Source organism: Otolemur garnettii, unplaced genomic scaffold (genome assembly GCF_000181295.1).
Source record: "Otolemur garnettii isolate 467f Iridium unplaced genomic scaffold, OtoGar3 scaffold00032, whole genome shotgun sequence".
In the NCBI taxonomy this organism is placed as follows: Eukaryota; Metazoa; Chordata; class Mammalia; order Primates; family Galagidae; genus Otolemur; species Otolemur garnettii.
The window spans coordinates 6,508,150-6,527,069 of NW_003852427.1; the positions used below are offsets into that span (position 1 = coordinate 6,508,150).

The window sequence follows — 18,920 nt, forward strand, 5'->3', positions numbered from 1 at the left end:
CAAGCGTGTTTTTTTTTTTTGATTGTCGAGTGTGTTTTTTTTTTGAGACAGAGTCTTATTATATCACCCTTGCTAGAGTGCTGTGGCATCACAGCTCACAGCAACCTCAAAGTCTTGGGCTTAAGCGATTCTCTTGCCTCAGCCTCCTGAGTAGCTAGGACTACAGGCACCCTCTATAACGCCTGGTTGTTTTTTTGTTGCAGTTGTTTAGCTGGCCTGGACTAGGTTCGAACCTGCCAGCCTCGGTGTATGTGGCTGGCACTGTAACCACTGTGCTACAGGTGCCAAGCCTGCTTCAGTTTCTATTTCTTTCTTCTCCATTTTTTTTATGGCTCCTTAGGTCTTCAGCAAGTATTTGTGGAACTTGTTATCTTGTTTTGGAGTCAGTTCTTTACCCCTACTTCTTTCCACTTTCTCCTCCTCTTTCCTTATTTACTGTCCACAGTCGGGTGCTTCTAGAGTACCCTACCTGCCTTGATTTCCTTACCAACTGAAGTCTACTAATAACCCTTGTCTGCCTTGGGTAGGTCAGACAGAATGAGGCTTTTGCATTTGGGTTAAGGGGCAAAACCTGTCTTCCTGGCCTTCCCATGAACACCCCTTTTTTTCCTTACTAACTTTGTGACGACATCACTGAGTGATCTTTATTGTCTTTTAGGGAAAGCTAACAGCCAGGGAGCGGATCAGTCTCCTGCTGGACCCTGGTAGCTTTGTTGAGAGTGATATGTTTGTGGAACACAGATGTGCCGATTTTGGAATGGCTGCTGATAAAAATAAGGTATTTGTTCAAATGGTGGGGTGAACACGTTCCAGCTGTGGCTCTGCTGGCCTACACACTAGAGTAGTGAGCCTAAGGCTTTTCTCTGAAGTCCTTCTGAGAAGCACTACTGGGACCTCTAGATTCTCCCTTCAGCTTTTCCCAAAGATGGAATCTGTGGGGGCTGCTTGTACCCTGTGCCATGTGGCTCAGGCCCAGTTCTTAGGGCTCTGTTTTGGCTTCAGAGTTTTTGCTAGTACAGACTGACAAACTGGGGTGAGAGTATCTTTTAATTGTAACGTGAGTAAATTTTTTTTTTTTTTTTTTGAGACAGAGTCTCACTTTGTCGCCCTGGTATCAAATATCTTTTAGTTGTATTCTGGTTTGTCTGGAAACCAGACACCAGGGACCCTAAAGGCTGACCTGTTGCCTCTTTTGACACACTTTAAGTTTAGTCTTGGAGTTTTTGAGGTCAGAATCAACAACACTTCGCCCTTCAACTGGGTGCTATCTATGGGTGTGTGACTTTGGACTCAGTTTTTGGTCCAATTTTCTTCAGCTCTGCATATCTGCTGTTTGTGATCAAAGATTTGTAAACTTGGCACCTAACTTGCTGGCTGCATTTGAGCCATTGTGGGTCATGCAGTGATTACCAAGATTCCATGCAAAATAGTGGGTTTGCCTTTTTAAGGTTTGGGGGGGTGTCACTTTGGAGAAGTGGCCATGTTTTTTTATATGTCCTCCTAATGAGCATTTGATAGTGGTGCCTCTGGGGGGATCTTGTGATTATTTTGCTTTTAGGAAGAAGGATGATGGCTAAGACTGCAGTACCCTTCATTTCTGTAAGTGAAGCAGTAACTCAGTGATTGCTGTTACAGAACTCAGGAAGGAGAGATCGCTTCATGTTCCTTATTCATTTTGGATTTTAAGGAATTGGGGGTTTTGCTTGTTTTTATCTTTCACTGAGGCGTAGTTGCCAAATTCATTAAAAGAAATATCTGGGTTTTTTTAACCTTTACTTTTGCATTTTTCTGTTAGTTTCCTGGAGACAGCGTGGTCACTGGACAAGGCCGAATCAATGGAAGATTGGTTTATATCTTCAGTCAGGTATTTAATAACTGTAGCAAGCTGAGCTTTCCTGGAGGACAGAGCCAGGAGCAGAATGTGAAAAAAAAAAAACAAACAAACAATCTTAAGAAATGAAAACTTGTTTGTAGTTTGGGCAGATGAGGGGCTGACTTTGTTTTTAGTGCATATATCCGGAAGATTATACTGTTTTTTTTTCCTTAGTCTGTTTTGGATAGGATCACAGGACAGTAGGCTTGTACAAAGTTGTCCCAGAAACTGGGAGTATATTCTAAGTGAGTGAGATTCCCCCTAGCAGGGTAGGGGGCATCTGTGTCTAAGACAGTGTATAAGACATGACATGACAGCACAGTGGGTGCTACCTAGTGAAGAGGACTTAACTCAGAACCACAGGTCCTTTAGCTTTGTGCTTTTGTGGAAGTGTTCAAACAAACAGTTTGTTCACACTGAATCTGTAGGAGAATGTCATAGGCAGAATCATTCCTCCTCCATATCCAAATCCTAATCCCTGCAATATGTGAATATGCTATCTTACATGGCAAAGAGGAATTAAGGTTGCTAATTAACTGACCTTACAATAGAGAGGTCAGTCTGGGTTATCTAGTTGGGCCCAATATAATCCCAAGGGTCCTTAAAAGTGGAAGAGGGAGACAGAGGAGTAGGTTAGAATGATATGATGTGAGGACTTTAGCTTGAGTAGCTGGCTTTGAAGATGGGGGAAAAGGGACCATGAATGAAGGAATGTGGAGAGTCTCTAGAAGGTGGAAAAGACAAGAAAATACTTCTTGGAGCCTCCAGAAAGGAACATAGCCTTGCCAACTTTGATTTTAGCCCGGTGAGACCTGTGTAGGACTTTTAAACTACAGAACTGTAAGATAATAAGTTTGTGTTGTTTTAAGCTACTGAATTTGTGTTAATTTGTAATAGCAGTAATAGAAAACTAACACAGAAAATATGTTGTATAATACTTTGAATCTGACTATTTTTCCCTCTAAAAGTGAAAATATGTATATGATTCAAATGTTTAGTTCCTTTTACAGACCTAAAGTTCCTTTACACAGCTTGTCAAGAAACCTAAAAGTTTATCTGGGTTTGATATTAGAAGTTATGCTTGGTTAATGTTTAATCTGTTGCAGTTACACAGTATTCATTTACTGAATGAATTACTTTCAAAATGTTTTAAAACTGTTGTAAACTGGTATGCCAAATGCTGAACTAGAAGGAATCATATCTGCTTTTTGCAATTTATGAGACTCGTAAGGTAAGAGAGGTTCCAGGCAAATGCTGTGGACTCTGGACAAGGGAAAATCACATCAGGGGTTGAGGAAAGCTCTAGGAAAAATGAAGTATTTGAAATAGGCCCTAAAGAATACCAAGGGTGGGGAATGATGAGTTAGCTTTTTTGTAATGATCTCCAAGATGTTAATATCTGTAGGTATTTTATCTAGGGAGTGGTTGTTTTTCCAGAAAACTGTCCTCAATCCTTGCCTGATAGTTAGCTGTTGGTGTGTTCTCGAAGGAGAGGAGGGAAGGCCACCACTGGCTTATTCAGTGTAATCTCACCTGTTTTCAGCCTTACTCTGCCTTCTTTTAAAAAGGCTAGTGACTGTGAGTCCAGAGCCCTTCTGATTTGATTGCTTTAAACAATAAACTTTTCTCCTTTAGGTGAAGGAGAGGCCCCTGAGGTCTGTTTCTAACACATACTTTCAGTGAGCCTCTGATTTTGGCCCCTTCCCTGCCCCCCACTTTCCCTGGCTGCTGGTAGTACTTCTGCAGGTGTATAGGCTTCCATTTTCTCCCCCTAAGTCAGGTGTTCTGTGCTTTCAGTTGTCCTCAAACTCATTCAGTCCCCTCTGCTGCTGCCCCCTTGTTTTTTCTCATTCTCATGGGTTGATTCTGTTTTTAATTCTCTATTTTATAATCTTTTTGAGGGTGTTTTAGGAAGGAGGCCCACAAGAAGCCCTTCACATCTGAACATAAGTCCATAAGCAGAGGAAACAGTGAGAATTTTGATTCATTTTTCTGTTGTTTTTTAACTGCTCTTGTTAAAATAGCAAATGTTCCCTAAAAGTAGAAATGCTTGACTGTTTGACATCTATAGTATCTGATATAAGGGTTAATTCTGCATGATAAGTTTTCCTTTTCTCTCAGGTACACATCATTTTTGTAGAGCAAAGACTAGGTCTTTTGCTCTTGACAATACATGAACTACATTTAAGATAGGTTATTCCCCATCCTATGGCATAATATACAAATCAGACTTTTTTCCTAATTTTTTAAACTTCAGAAAATTCTTTAAAAATGTTTGTGAATATTCTGTTTCCTTTTCCTACTGGGTCTTCATATCTGGCCATTCACTATATTTTACTTGATTTGTGTTTTCTTTTTAGGATTTTACAGTTTTTGGAGGCAGTCTGTCAGGAGCTCATGCACAAAAGATCTGCAAAGTAAGTGTTTAATATTGAAATTGAATCCAGTATTTCATCAGTTACAAAATTGCATATCGACTATTCTTGGGGTGCAAGACACTGAGCGAGGTACTTGGGAGTGGGGCAGAGGTAGGCAAGTTGTGGTGCTGATCCAAGGGGATGCTTAACATTTTTTGTACTCTGGGCCAGTGAAGCCTGGACCCTCTTGTTTTTACATGCATAAAATAAAATATGTAGGATTATAAAAGATTAAAAATGCTTTTTAAAAACCACATTAATAATACATAAGCTTCTTTATTAATACATTTAATAACAAGATTTATCAGTAAATCTAATAACTAATTTCAGATTAGACCTGAGTGAAAATGGTAGTTTAGAATATCTGCAACAACTTTAAGGTGACATAAGATATCTATGGCTTCTATTAATGACAGTGTCACTGGCATTTCTTATACTGCTGTGGTTTGTTGCCTATTTTTATTTTATTTTATTTATTTTTTTGAGACAGAGCCTCAAGCTATCCCCCTGGGTAGAGTGCCATGGCATCACGCTCACAGCAACCTCCAACTCCTGGGCTCAAGCGAGTCTCCTGCCTCAGCCTCCCAAGTAGCTGGGACTACAGGCGCCCGCCACAACGCCTGGCCATTTTTTTGGTTGCAGCCATCATTGTTGTTTGGCGGGCCCGGGCTGGGGATTCGAACCCACAACCTTAGGTGTATGTGGCTGGCGCCTTAGCCGCTTGAGCCACAGGCGCCGAGCCTGTTGCCTATTTTTATAATTGAGAGAAATGCTAAAGATCAGTTAGAGTTAGTAAAGATAAACATAAACATTTTTTCCATCCAAATTCATGGAATCCTTGAAATCTGTTCACAGATTTCTTGGGGTTCTGAGGAATTCTGTAAATAATTCTTGGTCTACATGGAAAGTCCAGGTCCCAGAAGGTAAAGAGCATTGCAGGAATTGCATGATGGTATTTAAACAACACTGCTAGAGATTAGATGCTCTGGAGAGGAATAAAAGTGTAGAGCATATTTGAGAATTTTGGGATTAAAAGTTGAGCTGACAATTAGTAGCAGGGCATCTCTTTGTAATGGAAATTTATAGATTCTAGGCATAGTCCTGTCATGTATTACTCCTGAGACTTTGGGCTATCACTTAACTTTAAATCTACCTAATTTTTCTCTTTTTCCTGCCTCTTTTATGATGAGTAATTGAGGAAATAAGAGTGCTTTGTAAACTATGAAGAGCTGTAGGAATGTTGCTTATTATGAACTGTTGACCCATAAGGAAAATCTGTCCCATTAGAAGTAAATGCAGGCCTGGGTCTGGCCTCAGATTAACAGATGGGTCAACATCTGCTTTTATGAAAATACTACTTTGCCATTCTATCTACTATTAATTCTTTAAAAAGAGTAACTGAGGATAAAAGTGGAGCCTGTGGTTCTAGAAGTGGTTGCCATGAGCAGTTTTATCCCCTGCTAACGGGAAGTGCTTTGGTTCTTGGTGTTTGGGGGCTTTGATCAGCCTTCTAAATACTGGTTCTTTGTCTTCTGTGAAGGTACCCAATCATCATGGGGAATAAAACCTGTATTACTGCCTCTTGTTTTGAAAAGTGCACTAATAACATATTTCAGAAAATACAACAGTGCTTTGTAAATGCTGTTTTTGATAACAAGAGGATTTGTCTTAAACAAAGATTTCTCTGCTGTCTCAGATCATGGACCAGGCCATAACAGTGGGAGCTCCAGTGATTGGGCTAAATGACTCTGGGGGAGCACGGATCCAAGAGGGAGTGGAGTCCTTGGCTGGCTATGCTGACATATTTCTGGTAAGGAACCTATTAATAGAGAATAGATAGGGTGGCACCTGTGGCTCAGTCAGTAGGGCGCAGGCCCCATATATAGAGGGTGGTGGGTTTGAACCTGGCCCCGGCCAAACTGCAACAAAAAAATAAGCCGGGTGTTGTGGTGGGCACCTGTAGTCCCGGCTACTCAGGAAGCTACGGCAAGAGAATTGGCTAAGCCCAAGAGCTGGAGGTTGCTGTGAGCTGTGAGGCCACAGTATTCTACTGAGGGCGACAAAATGAGACTGTCTCTAAAAAAAAAAAAAAAAAAGAGAGAGAATAGAGAAAAAGAGAGTAAAGCAGTACAGGGCTTAGTTCTGTAAGCTGTGGCCCGGTGAGAGATTCTCTGTCTCTCTTCATTATTATTTGCTCCATTTTGTGTCTGGTCTGTGGCTCCTTCCTGTGGGAGGGAGGAGTGTGAAGGAAGTAGGGGTGGTAGTGAAGTAAAGTGTAGATGAAAAGCAAGAGAGAATGGAAGGGAAGGGTTTTCTTTTTTGTAATAGATGACCCTTCACAGAGGGAAACAATATTAGATCATTCATAAGGGAAAAGCACTGGAAATATTTTTTTTCTATTTTTCAAAAGCAAGAGAGAGGGAAGGAATATAGAAAGATAAAATGAACTGATTTGCTAGACTTAAATTTTTTTAAAATAAAATATGTAGTGTTCTTTTTATTTTTTGGTTAAAACACTACAGGATCATTATATAAAGTTCATGCAGTAGTACTGAGAATAAATCACCCCAAATCCTACCATTTAGAAACATTTGATCAGCACCATTTTAGGTATGTCTTCTTATTTACAGACAGAAATTGTGATAGAGAAAGAAATGGAAAGAGCCATAAAATAATGTGTGAAGTATGAAGTACATTGAGAGATACTGCATATCATAAGGGAGACTGGGATGAAGGAGAGGGATACTGCCGGATGGAATCTGGCAGCTTTCCAGGGAGGCGAGGAGGGCAGAGGGAGAAGAAAGGAAAGAGACAGGCAGCCATTGTTTCTAATCAGGCCAGCTACTCTTGCCATCCGAGTTTGTAGGCTTTTAAGAGTTCTCATCCCTGGCCATTGCCCCTTGTGATTAGCCAGGAAAATGTGCATTTACTTTTTATAAGATACTCTGACAGTTGTAGTAGTACAACTGTTACGTTAGCTGAGAAGACATTTTTTGCAGGTCTTAAGTGTATTTTTTAATCTTTAAACTTGAGCCCCAGTGATAACCCATTGGGAAGAATTAGTTCTTTGGCTAGCTTGACCTGAACTGGTTAGTCCTGGAAGGTCTACTTTAGTTCCCAGCCTAGAAGTCATTCCTATTTAGAAATAAAGAAAGCCTGGCCCTAAGAGGAGTGGCAGTGAACCACCACAATTTCCAGCTGACTGGATTTTAGAGTATCTTCTAGTCTAATACATTTTTATGAGAACTGGGAGACTTACTCAGGCTGGTCTTGAACTCCTGAGCTCAAGGAATCCACTCGGGTCAGCCTCCCAAAGTGTCAGGATTACATGTAGCCCCCATGTCCAGTGTTTTATTTTTATTTGTTTTGTTTTCAAGGGATAGGCTTTAGTGACTTTAAGATCTGCTTCACTTAATTATTTGCTTACTAATGCTGCTTAGTGTCACCTACACTCTTGCATGTATTATTATTTTTTGGTAACTTTGTTTTGATATAATTTCAAACTTCATACAAAAATTACAAGAATGGTAACAGAATAAGAATTCTTCTGTGTCTCTTATCCACTTACCACTTGTTTATATTTTTCCCTACTTGCCCTATCATTTTCTCTCCATATGTACATATTTGCATCTTATATTTTTCTGAAATATTGGAGATTAAATTGAAAATATTATATTCCCTTTACCACTAAGTCCTTCATTGGGTATTTCCAAAGGACAGGCACATTTTCTTGTGTAAACAGAGCACAGCAATAAAAATAATGAAATTTAACATTGATACATCAATATTATTCTAATCCATCCTTATTTAGGACTTAATAAAGTTCTTTATAGCTCTCTATTTATTGATTGATTGATTTCTGGCCAAGATTCAATCCAGAATGAAGGATTGTATTTAATTAGTATCATAATCTTTTCAGTCTTTTTTTGATCTGGAGCAGTTCCTCAATCTTTGTCTTCCATGACATTGACATTTTTAAAAACAGCTTTATTGAAATTTATAAATCACAAAATCTACCCATTGTAAGCATATAATTCGATGATTTTTAAATAAAAGTTTTAGAGTTGTGCAACCATTGCCATAATCCACCTGTGGAACCTTTTCTCTTACTCTAAAAAGATCCTCTTAGACACAATTACAAGAGGGACTGTACCTAACAGATGCTAACTTTGTAACCCAATTGTTTGTACCTTCACATTAACTTGAAATAAAAAAGAAAAATAAAAGTTCCCCTTGCTTGTTTATAGTTTCTCACTGCCCATCTTTGAGTCTCTACAGATTTTTACATCTGACTCCTTTCACTTAGCATAATAGTTTTGAAGTTCATTCATATTGTTCTATGTTCCTCCCTTTTTATCACTGAATAATACTGTATTGGATATTTGTCATTTTTTGTTTAGCCATTCACCATTTGAGGTAAATTTGGGTTGTTGCTACTTATTAGCTGTCATGAATAATGCTACTGTGAACATTTGTGTAAAAAACTGGGTTTTTATAACCCTTAGGTAGATAGTTTCCTAAGAGTGGGATTGTTTGGTTTGGTTTGGTAAGTTTAGGTATGAATTTTTAGGAAACTGCCAAATTGTTTTCCAAAATGATTGAACTATTTTATGTTACTATAAGTAATATATTAAGGGCTGGAGATTTTCCACCTTCTCTGTTCTTGGTATTCTAAATCTCTTTGATGATAGATAGCCATTCTAGTGCTGTGTATTGGTCTGTCACTGTAGTTCTAATATGCAATTCCTAGCTGACTAAACATGTTGAGCATCTTTATGTACATGTTAATCATTTGTGTATCTTGTTTGCTGAAATATCTGTTCAGATCTTTTGTCTGTTCTGTAATTGGGTTTTTGAGTTGTAAGAGTTCTTCATATATTTTGGATACAAATCCTTTATCAAATATATGATTTGCAGGTACTTAGTCTCTCAGTCTGTGGCTTATCTTTTTATTTCTTAATGGTGGCTTGTGAAGTAGAAAAGCTTTGAGTTTTGAAGTCCTATTTATCAATTTTCTCTTGTGGACCATGCTTTTATTGTCATATGTAAGAACTCTTAACTTGTGATCTTACTGTCTTTTTTTTTTTTTTTTAATTTTTGGAGATTCATTGAGAGTACAAGAAACCAGGTTACACTGATTGCATTTGTTAGGTAAAGTCCCTCTTACAATCATGACTTGCCCCCAAAAGGTGTGGCACACACCAAGACCCCACCCCGTCCCTACTTCCCTCTCTCTGCTCTTCCTTTCCCCACCCCTCCTTCCCTCTCTCTGCTCTTCCTTTCCCCACCCCTCCCTCCTTCTTTTTCTCTCTGCTCTCCCCTTCCCCCACCCCCACCATGTCATTAATTGTCCTCATATCAAAATTGAGTACATAGGATTCATGCTTCTCCATTCTTGTGATGCTTTACTAAGAATAATGTGTTCCACTTCCATCCAGGTTAATACAAAGGCTGTAAAGTCTCCATTTTTTTAATGGCTGAATAGTACTCCATGGTGTACATATACCACAGCTTGTGAATCCATTCCTGGGTTGGTGGGCATTTAGGCTATTTCCACATTTTTTTTCCTTCTGGGTAGATGCCCAGTAATGGGATTGCAGGATTAAATGGGTGGTTTAGCTTGAGTTCTTTGAGGATTCTCCATACTTCCTTCCAAAAAGTTGTATTAGTTTGCAGTCCCACCAGCAGTGTAAAAGTGTTCCCTTCTCTCCACATCGATGCCAGCATCTGCAGTTTTGAGATTTTGTGATGTGGTCCATTCTTGCTGGGGTTAGATGGTATCTCAGGGTGGTTTTGATTTGGATTTCTCGAATAACTAGGGATAATGAGCATTTTTTCATGTTTGTTAGCCATTCATCTATCTTCTTTAGAGAAGGTTCTATTCATGTCTCTTGCCCATTGATATATGGGATTGTTAGCTTTTTTCATGTGGATTAATTTGAGTTCTCTATAGATGCTAGTTATCAAGCTCTTGTCTGATTCAAAATATGCAAATATCTTTTCCCATTGTGTAGGTTGTCTATTTGCTTTGGTTGTTGTCTCCTTTTTATTTATTTATTTATTTATTTTTTGAGACAGAGCCTGAAGCTGTCCCCCTGGGTAGAGTGCCGTGGCATTACAGCTCACAGCAACCTCCAACTCCTGGGCTCAAGCGAGTCTCCTGCCTCTGCCTCCCAAGTAGCTGGGACCACAAGCGCCTGCCACAACGCCCGGCTATTTTTTTGGTTGCAGCTGTCTTTGTTGTTTGGCAGGTCTGGGCTGGGGATTCGAACCCGCCACCTTAGGTGTACATGGCTGGCACCTTAGCTGGTTGAGCTATAGGCGCTGAGCCTGGTTGTTGTCTCCTGTACAGAAGCTGTACAGAAGCTTTTCCGTTTCATTAAGTCCTGTTTGTTTATTTTTGTTGTTGTTGGCAATAGCCATGGTAGTCTTCTTCATGAAGTCTTTCCCCAGGCCAATATCTCCTAGTGTTTTTCCTATGCTTTCCTTGAGGATTTTTATTGTTTCATGCCTTCAATTAAGTCCTTTATCCATCTTGAATCAATTTTTGTGAGTGGAGAAAGGTGTGGGTCTAGTTTCAGTCTTCTACATGTGGATATCCAGTTCTTCCAGCACCATTTATGGAATAGGGAGTCTTTTTCCCCAAGGTATGTTCTTGTTTGGTTTATTAATGGTGGTTGTTAGATGTTAGTTTCATTTCCTGGTTTTCTGTTTGATTCAAAATGTCTATGTCTCTATTTTTGTGCCAGTGCCATGCTGTCTTGACCACTATGGCTTTGTAGTACAGCCTAAAATCTGGTGTGGTGATGCCCCCAGCTTTGTTTTTATTACTAAGAACTGCCTTAGCTATACTGGGTTTTTTCTGGTTCCATAAAAAATGCAGAATCTTTTTTTCCAAATCTTGTAAGTAGAACTGTGAGTTTTAACTTTGGGTGTTTTTATTCTGGTGGGTATCAATTGTCCTATCTATAAATAGAGTACTTGTAAGCATGTCTTGTAGGGGAGGTCTAACTTTTCGTTCTTTCACAGAGGAAAGATATATTCTTTGCTGAATATAGAGTTCTTGGTTGACAGGTTTTTTCACCTTTAAATGTGTCCCACTGCCTTTTGGCTTCCATGGTTAATCTTATGGAGGATCCCGTGCACATGATGTGTTAACTTCTATCTAGCTGCTTTTAAATTTCTCTCCTTGTGTTTGAGTTTTGACAGTTTGAGTATAATGTGTTTCAATGTGAATCTCTTTGAGATCATACCACTTGGATTTTTTTTTGTGAAGTTCTTAGGTGTGTATGTTCATGTCTTCCATCAAATTTGGGAAGTTTTTGCCGTTATTTGTTCAAATATATCTATTTTTTGTTCAAATATTTTATCTGATCCTTACTCCATTTTCTTCTGGGATTCCTACAATGTGTATCTTGGTATGTTTGTTGGTTTCCCACAGGTCTGTGAAGCTCTGTTCATTTTTATTCCTTTTGTTTTTCTGTTCCTCATGCTAGATTAAAGAAATTAAAAACATTTTTATTTATGTATGTACGTATTTATTTTTTGAGGCAGAGTCTCACTTTGTTGCCCTTGGTAGAGTGCTGTGGTGTCATTACTCACAGCAACCTCAAACTCTTGGGCTCAAGTGATCCTCTTGCCTCAATTTTTCAGTTTTAGTAGAGATAGGATGTCAATCTTGCTCAGGCTGGTCTTGAACTCCCAAGCTCAGGTGATCCACTGCCTTGGCCTTCCAGAGTACTAGGATTATAGGTGTGAGCCACTGCATCTGGTGTTTTATTACTATTTTTAAAGACAGTGTCTTTCTCTGTCACCCAGGCTGGAGTACAGTGGCTTGATCATAGCTCATAGTAGCCTTGAATTCCTGGGCTCAAATGATTCTCCCACCTCAGCCTCCTGAGTAACTGGGACTACCAGTATGCACCACCATGCTCAGCTAATTTTTTCTTTTCTTATTTATTTATTTTGAGATAGAGTCTTATTCCCTGGGCTAGAGTGCTATGGTGTTAGCCTAACTCACAACAACTTCAAACTCCTGAGTTCAAGCGATCCTCATGCCTCAGCCTCCCAAGTAGCTGGGACTACAGGTGCCCACCACAATGCCTGGCTAATTTTTGTATTTTTGGTAGGAATGGGTCTTGCTCTTGCTCAGGCTTGTCTCTAACACCTGAGTTCAGGTGATCCTCCCATATCAGCCTTCCAGAGTGCTAGGATTTGCACCTGGCCTATTTTTTTTTTTTAATTTTCTGAGACTTGTTCTCACTATATTGCCTAGTATGGTCTCAAACTCCTGGCCTCTAGCCATCTTCCTGCCTTAGCCTCCCAAAGTGCTAGGATTACTAATGTGAGCCACCATGCCCAGCTGAAACTGGATAATTTAAATTGCTTTTTGTTCACATTCCCTGATCCTTTCTTCTGCTTGCTTAAATCTGCTATTGAACCCCTCTAGTGAATTTTTCATTTTAGTTATATTTGTCATTTCCAGAGTTTCTGGTTGGTTCTTTCTTTTTTTTTTATTTCTTATAGCATAACTGTGTACGTTAATGCAATCATGTGGTACAGTGTGCTGTTTTCATGTACATTTTGAAATACTCTCGTCAAACTGGTCAATATAACCTTCATGTCATTTGGTTGGTTCTTTTTTATTCTCTTTGTAGTGTTCTCATTTTGTTCAGACATTGTTTTCCTGATTTCCTTTTTCTCCTCACAGTTTATATGGCATCTTTGACTAATAAGTTTGTCTTTCCTCAGCGATGGTTTCTCTCAGATTTTTTTTTTCCCTGTGACTAGGCCATACGTGGTTATTTCTTTGTATGATTTGTGTAATTTTTTGTTGAGGACTGGAAGCTCTGAATATTATGTTTAATATGTTTTGAAATATAGTCCTTGCATTACTCAAGGATTGCTGAGTTTTGCTTTTTGAGTGCTGGATCCATCTGTGTGAGCTTTTCCAAGTTATATTTGCAAAGTGTATGTTCCTTGTTGAATGAATATGGTAACTGCAATTTTAGTTCTCTTATCTCTGTGGTATACCAGTGATCTGACAGATTTTCTTGAGCTCATTATGGTTAAAACAGTGGCCAGCCTCTGTGTTGGCCCCTCAGCCATCAGAAGTAGTGATCAGCAATCAAAGTAGAACCCTAATTTTGGAGGGCAGAGTCCTTATTGCCCCACCCATGGGCACTAGGACTATCCCCATGGCTACCTGTCATGGGCTGTCAACTGGGGTTGATGGTAACAGCCATGCTAAATGTGAAGTTTATTGAAATTTATTTCTTCTGTTAGACTCTCCTCTGCTCTCTGTAAGTGTTTGGCCAGACTCCAGAATTCCAGAATAGTTGGTTTACACAGATCCAATGCTAAATGGTGGTTTTGGTACCAGATTGCTAGAGCTTCCTATTCTATCTTCTGTAATGTCACTCAACTCTTTAATGTTAAACAAATATTTTTAGTGTACTGTTTTTAATGTCTGGCTTTTTAGCTGCACTTTTTGAGTTTTCTTAGTGATTGCTCTAAGTTACAATATGTATCTGAATTTATCAAAATCTGCTTCAGATTAGTACTGACTTAATTCTGCTAAAATGTAGGAACTTTGATCTAGTATAGCTCCATTTTCTCCCCCTTCATTTAAGGGGGCTTTTTATTTTATTTTTTTATTATTTTATTATTATTTTTTTTGAGACAGAGCCTCAAGCTGTCCCCCTGGGTAGAGTGCCGTGGCATTACAGCTCACAGCAACCTCCAACTCCTGAGCTCAAGCGAGTCTCCTGCCTCTGCCTCCCAAGTAGCTGGGACTACAGGCGCCTGCCACAACGCCTGGCTATTTTTTGGTTGCAGCCGTCATTGTTGTTTTGGCGGGTCTGGGCTGGGGATTCGAACCCGCCACCTTAGGTGTACGTGGCTGGCGCCTTAGCCGGTTGAGCTATAGGCGCCGAGCCTATGGGGGCTTTTTAAGTGGGAACTATATGCAGTATTTTATATTTAATCACATATTTATTATTTTCAGCTTTCATAATTGCTTCTTGTGGGTTTAAATTACTCTTGCTAATTTTCTTTCACCCTAAGGGACATCCTGAGCACTGTGGGCAATGGTAGCAGCCTTAGTCAAGGTTGCTGCAGACTCTTACTACTTTGAGCACTAACAGTTTTTCGTGAATGAACACTTTCTCATTTGTTCACATTTGTTCCTTTTTCAGAACTCTGAAATATTTGTTTTTGCCAATTTTGTTTAGTTTTATAGTTGTTTTGGGGGGAAGGAATTTTCCATACTCTTCACTCTGCTCCAGCTAGATATCTGTCCACCCACTGTGGTGTTTGCACAGAGAGTATAGATGACTTTTTGTTCTGTCCTCAGCTGTGTCCCATGGATTATAGAGATTGGGTTTCAAGTGAAAGGATTTTTTCCAAGCCACTGTGGCTCAGAAGAAGGAAAGGGGCTAGGGGTAGGGCAAAGAGAGATTGGGTTTTCACCACCCTGCCTGGGTCCTTCAGCCCCCAGTCCCTGCCTTTCCCAGGTGGTGGCCAAAGACTTAGTCCTTCACACCATTATCCTTATGGAGCCTTTCTAGTTCCTCTTACTTTCCTCTCTCAACATGCCATCTCTGGGGAGGGGCAGACATTGAAGATTCTACATAAAGTAACTCCTGCCTCTTAGCCTTGCCTTGTGACTGCTGGGTACTCTCTGTGGAGGGTGTGAAGGGGCTCAAAATAGGTCGGGCTCCATGATAAGTGTTAATCTCAGGCTGAAAATACAGAGCTTTCATTCTCTCTGCCTGCCTTTTGCAGACAGGGAGGGGTGGGGTTGGATGGCACAGGGCTGTGGTATGTTTGCAGCTGGGTTGAGGGTGGTGGGAATTTCTTTGTTGCTTATGTTCTGGTAGAGGGTTTTGGGAACTGCTGCCAAAGATGAGAGAGTAGAGAAAGTATTTTCCCTGGGAAGTAATATACTGGCCATCTCAATTATGGGGAGAATCTGCATATATAATTCTGGAAGAACTTTACTGATTAGGTCTCTTGCCTCCTGGGTAGAGTTTTGTGGGGAAAAATACCCTAGTGCTATTTTGTTGTTGCCTTTATCTCCCTGCAGATAATGCATTGAACACCTCTGTAACCAGATGCCTTTGCCTTTCTCTTTTGGCAGAGGAACGTCATGGCATCCGGAGTTATCCCTCAGATTTCTCTGATAATGGGCCCATGTGCAGGTGGGGCCGTGTATTCCCCGGCCCTAACAGACTTCACGTTTATGGTAAAGGTAAGAAAGAAGAGCCTGTTTCTGGTGCCCTTTGAAATTCATGTAGTTTCTTACCCTGCAATAAACATAATTCCTGACCTAGATCTAGGTTTTCTGTCTTCTCTTTGGCTTTCAGTGTAGTGAAGATAAGGTCTTAGTGGAAAGAAGGTTTGGCATGAAAGCTGTAGTTTGTGGGAGGTTCTGTGGCAGAAGGTGCTGTGTATTCATTGGTGGGTGAATTTACTTGTTTATCTGAATTGCAAATGATTTTCTGGTAATCAGAGGATTCTGTCCTCTGCCCAGACAGTTGACTGTTGGGCTTTTCTGTAGTCTGTTTTATTGTGAAATTGTTTCTGATGTCCCACCTTTGTTTTTCACCTATTTGTCATTTTATTATTTTAAATGTTAAAGGAAAATCTCATCTCCAACTTCATTTTGAGAGGTGCATATTTTTATTGCATGACTTTAATGGAATGATATTTCAAAATGATTTTAAAATGAAGCCTGCTTGAATTTATATATGGGTAATTACCCTTAATCTGAAAGCTTACTTTAAAAGAAACAGTCTTTTCTTCATAAAATATTAATAAAAATGAGCAATGATTACCCAAACAGAGAGGTTGGAAGAAAAAAGTAAGAGTAGTCATCCAATATGAGAAGAATAGATTTAGAGGTAGTATAAATGGGAAACATCTTTTTCTTTAGGGCAGGTGATAATAGGAATTCAAAAGTTTTTCAAAGTGCTTATTACTTTGGCCCATCTATTCTGTTCTTAGTGTCAGATTGAAAACAACATACATGTCCAACGTCAGGGATGGGTTTTAAAAATTAAGGATGACCATTTCTCTTACATTTGGACAAAGCAGAATTCTCTACTAAATCTATTTATACATGCCTACCTGACCCAGTCCTCCTTTCCTTCCTGTTCCTCTGGCTAAAACCATCCTTTCCCCCTACACTTATCCACAGTGTTGAGTACAACTTTCTGCTCCTCAGGGGCCTTATACTATTCTTTCTTTCCTCTCTCTTTACTGTCTTCAGTCTCTTCAGAGGTCCTCCCACCACAACTTAACCATGTTTGGGTCTTTCCTATCTTCAAAACAAAAACTTTCCCTTAGTTTGCTTCCCCCTGTAGCTATTGCATTGTTTCTGTCTTCCCATTCCTTCTTTAACATGTTAATTTAGCTCTCTGTCCCTCTGCACCTAGTCCACTAAACTTGTGTTTTTAAGTTCTTTAGTGACTTTTGTGTCATTGTAAATGCTACTTAACTTTCATCTTTCTTGATCTTTTAGCCATATTCCCCTGGGTTCCATGATGTCGTATTCTGGCATTTACTTTCACATCTTTGGCCATACCTTCTTGGTTTCTGTTGCAGTTCACACTATTTCACTCAGACTCTAGATGCTGGAGTTCATGCCCACTGCTTTCTCTTTTAAATCTGTGTTTTATCCTAAGCAATCCCATTTTCCATTTGTAAAACTTCAGTTAATGACTGCATATTGGTAAGACTTATCTCTTTTCCTTTGCAAGTAATTCTCAAGCTTAACCAGTCTATATTTTAAATATTCCATGTGTTCAATAAGAGTGCAATGAAAATACTAACATTCTTTTTTTAAGTTTTCAGATTAATATAAGGTACAAATGATTAGGTTATAATGTTTGTATTTGTTAGGTAAGGTCCCTGTTGTAGTTATGTCCTTTCACCCATACCATTCTTTTTAAAAGAGCTACACCAAGGTAGTTATAAAGTTTATATGGGTAGAAGAAATAATATGCAAGAATAAGCATTTCATGAAAGTAATGTGATGATAAGATAGCCCTACTAATGCTAAAATATAAAATTATAATTAAAACTGTCTGGCTGGTCATGGTGACTCTGTAATTCTAGCACTCTGGGAGGCTGAGGTGAGTGGATTGCTTGAGCTCTGGAGTTTGAGACCAACCTGAGCAAGAAAGAGATCCCTTTTCTACTAAAAATAGAAAAACTAGCTAGCTGTTATGGTGGGTGCCTATAATCCCAGCTCCTCAGGAGGCTGAGGCAAGATGACCACTTGAGCCCAAGAGTTTGAGGTTGTTGTGAGTTATGATGTCACTGCATGATGTCACCCTGGATGTCTGGCCAGGGTGACAAAGTGAGACTCTGTCTCAAAAGCAAACAAACAACTATCTAATCAACTTATAAATAAATTGACAGAAAGACCAAAGGATCTAACAGGATTGACAAATAGATCTAAGTGTATTTGGATATTTAGTTTATGATGAAAAGGATATTGTTCTATTCAGGATCACTGATATGAGTTTCTTAGAGATAGCAATAATTCTTGCAACAGTAAATCCAACTGACATTTCTCAGCTCTTGTCTTAACCTCTCAGCAGCATTTAATGTAGCTGGTCATTGCTTCCTCTTTGAAACATCAGGGCACCACACTTTTTGACTTTTTTTCTCCTCTAATTCCCTTTGTGAACTTATCTAGTCTCATGACTTCAACACATTGACTGCCATACTAGAAAAAAAAATATTTCCTTGGGGCCACAGTGTTTTATTAAGTCAAGAGACCTGTTTCATAAGGTCCTGAGCTGAAAACCAGTGTAGGTTAAATACAACTCCCATGGCAGTTAAAGTATTAAATGCTGATCTATATGCTGATGATTCTCAAATCTATTTCCCCAGGTTTGTATATTCAGCTGCCTACCGGCATTTCCATTTGGACATTAATGAGCATATCCAATGTAACAGATTTTGATTTCTACTAAACCCTCCTAAATTGCTCCCCTCTAGCCTTTCTCATTTTGAATTGCTGATGGCTCTAGTCAAACACTTTGACACTACATATTTTTACTCATCTTTTGCTGTCACATCCCAAATTTATTCAGAATATCTTGTTGGCTTTTCTTTGAGATATAATCCAAAATATAATTAGATGTGTCTTACTACTACTGCTTACTTTTTACCATTAAAACTGCTACCACTTTGATTAAAGCACATCATTTTCCACCTGGAATATTACAGGATCCTTCTGACTGGTCTCCCTGCCTCTCCTCTTGTCAGTTAATTTTTTAATTTTTAATTATTTTAAATTGTGTGATGTAGCATATACTCAGGGAAGTACATAAAATACGTTTAGTTTAGCAGTTACTATAAAGGACAAATCTGTGTAAAAAACACCCAGGTAAAGAAATAACTCTTTGAGAGCTCTGTCCTCATAATCTTTCCTAATTACTGTTGTCTTCATTCTGGATAGAATTATTTATTTGTTTATTTTATTGTTGGGGAATTCATTGAGGATGCAAGAAACCAGGTTATACTGATTGCATTTGTTAGGTAAAGTCCCTCTTACAATCATGACTTGCCCCCAAAAGGTGTGGCACACACCAAGACCCCACCCCGTCCCTACTTCC

At 39.2% G+C, this 18,920-nt stretch overlaps 1 protein-coding gene across 1 annotated transcript in view; it reads left to right on the forward strand.

Annotated features, from left to right (window-relative positions):
- Positions 1-18,920, forward strand: part of PCCB (propionyl-CoA carboxylase beta subunit) — a 68,336-nt gene that overhangs the window by 1,684 nt on the left and 47,732 nt on the right. Inside the window, exons 2-6 of the mRNA XM_003789413.3 lie at positions 659-778; positions 1,796-1,864; positions 4,234-4,290; positions 5,987-6,100; positions 15,431-15,541. Of these exons, the coding sequence (XP_003789461.1) occupies positions 659-778; positions 1,796-1,864; positions 4,234-4,290; positions 5,987-6,100; positions 15,431-15,541 (471 nt within the window). The remainder of the gene's footprint in view (positions 1-658; positions 779-1,795; positions 1,865-4,233; positions 4,291-5,986; positions 6,101-15,430; positions 15,542-18,920) is intronic.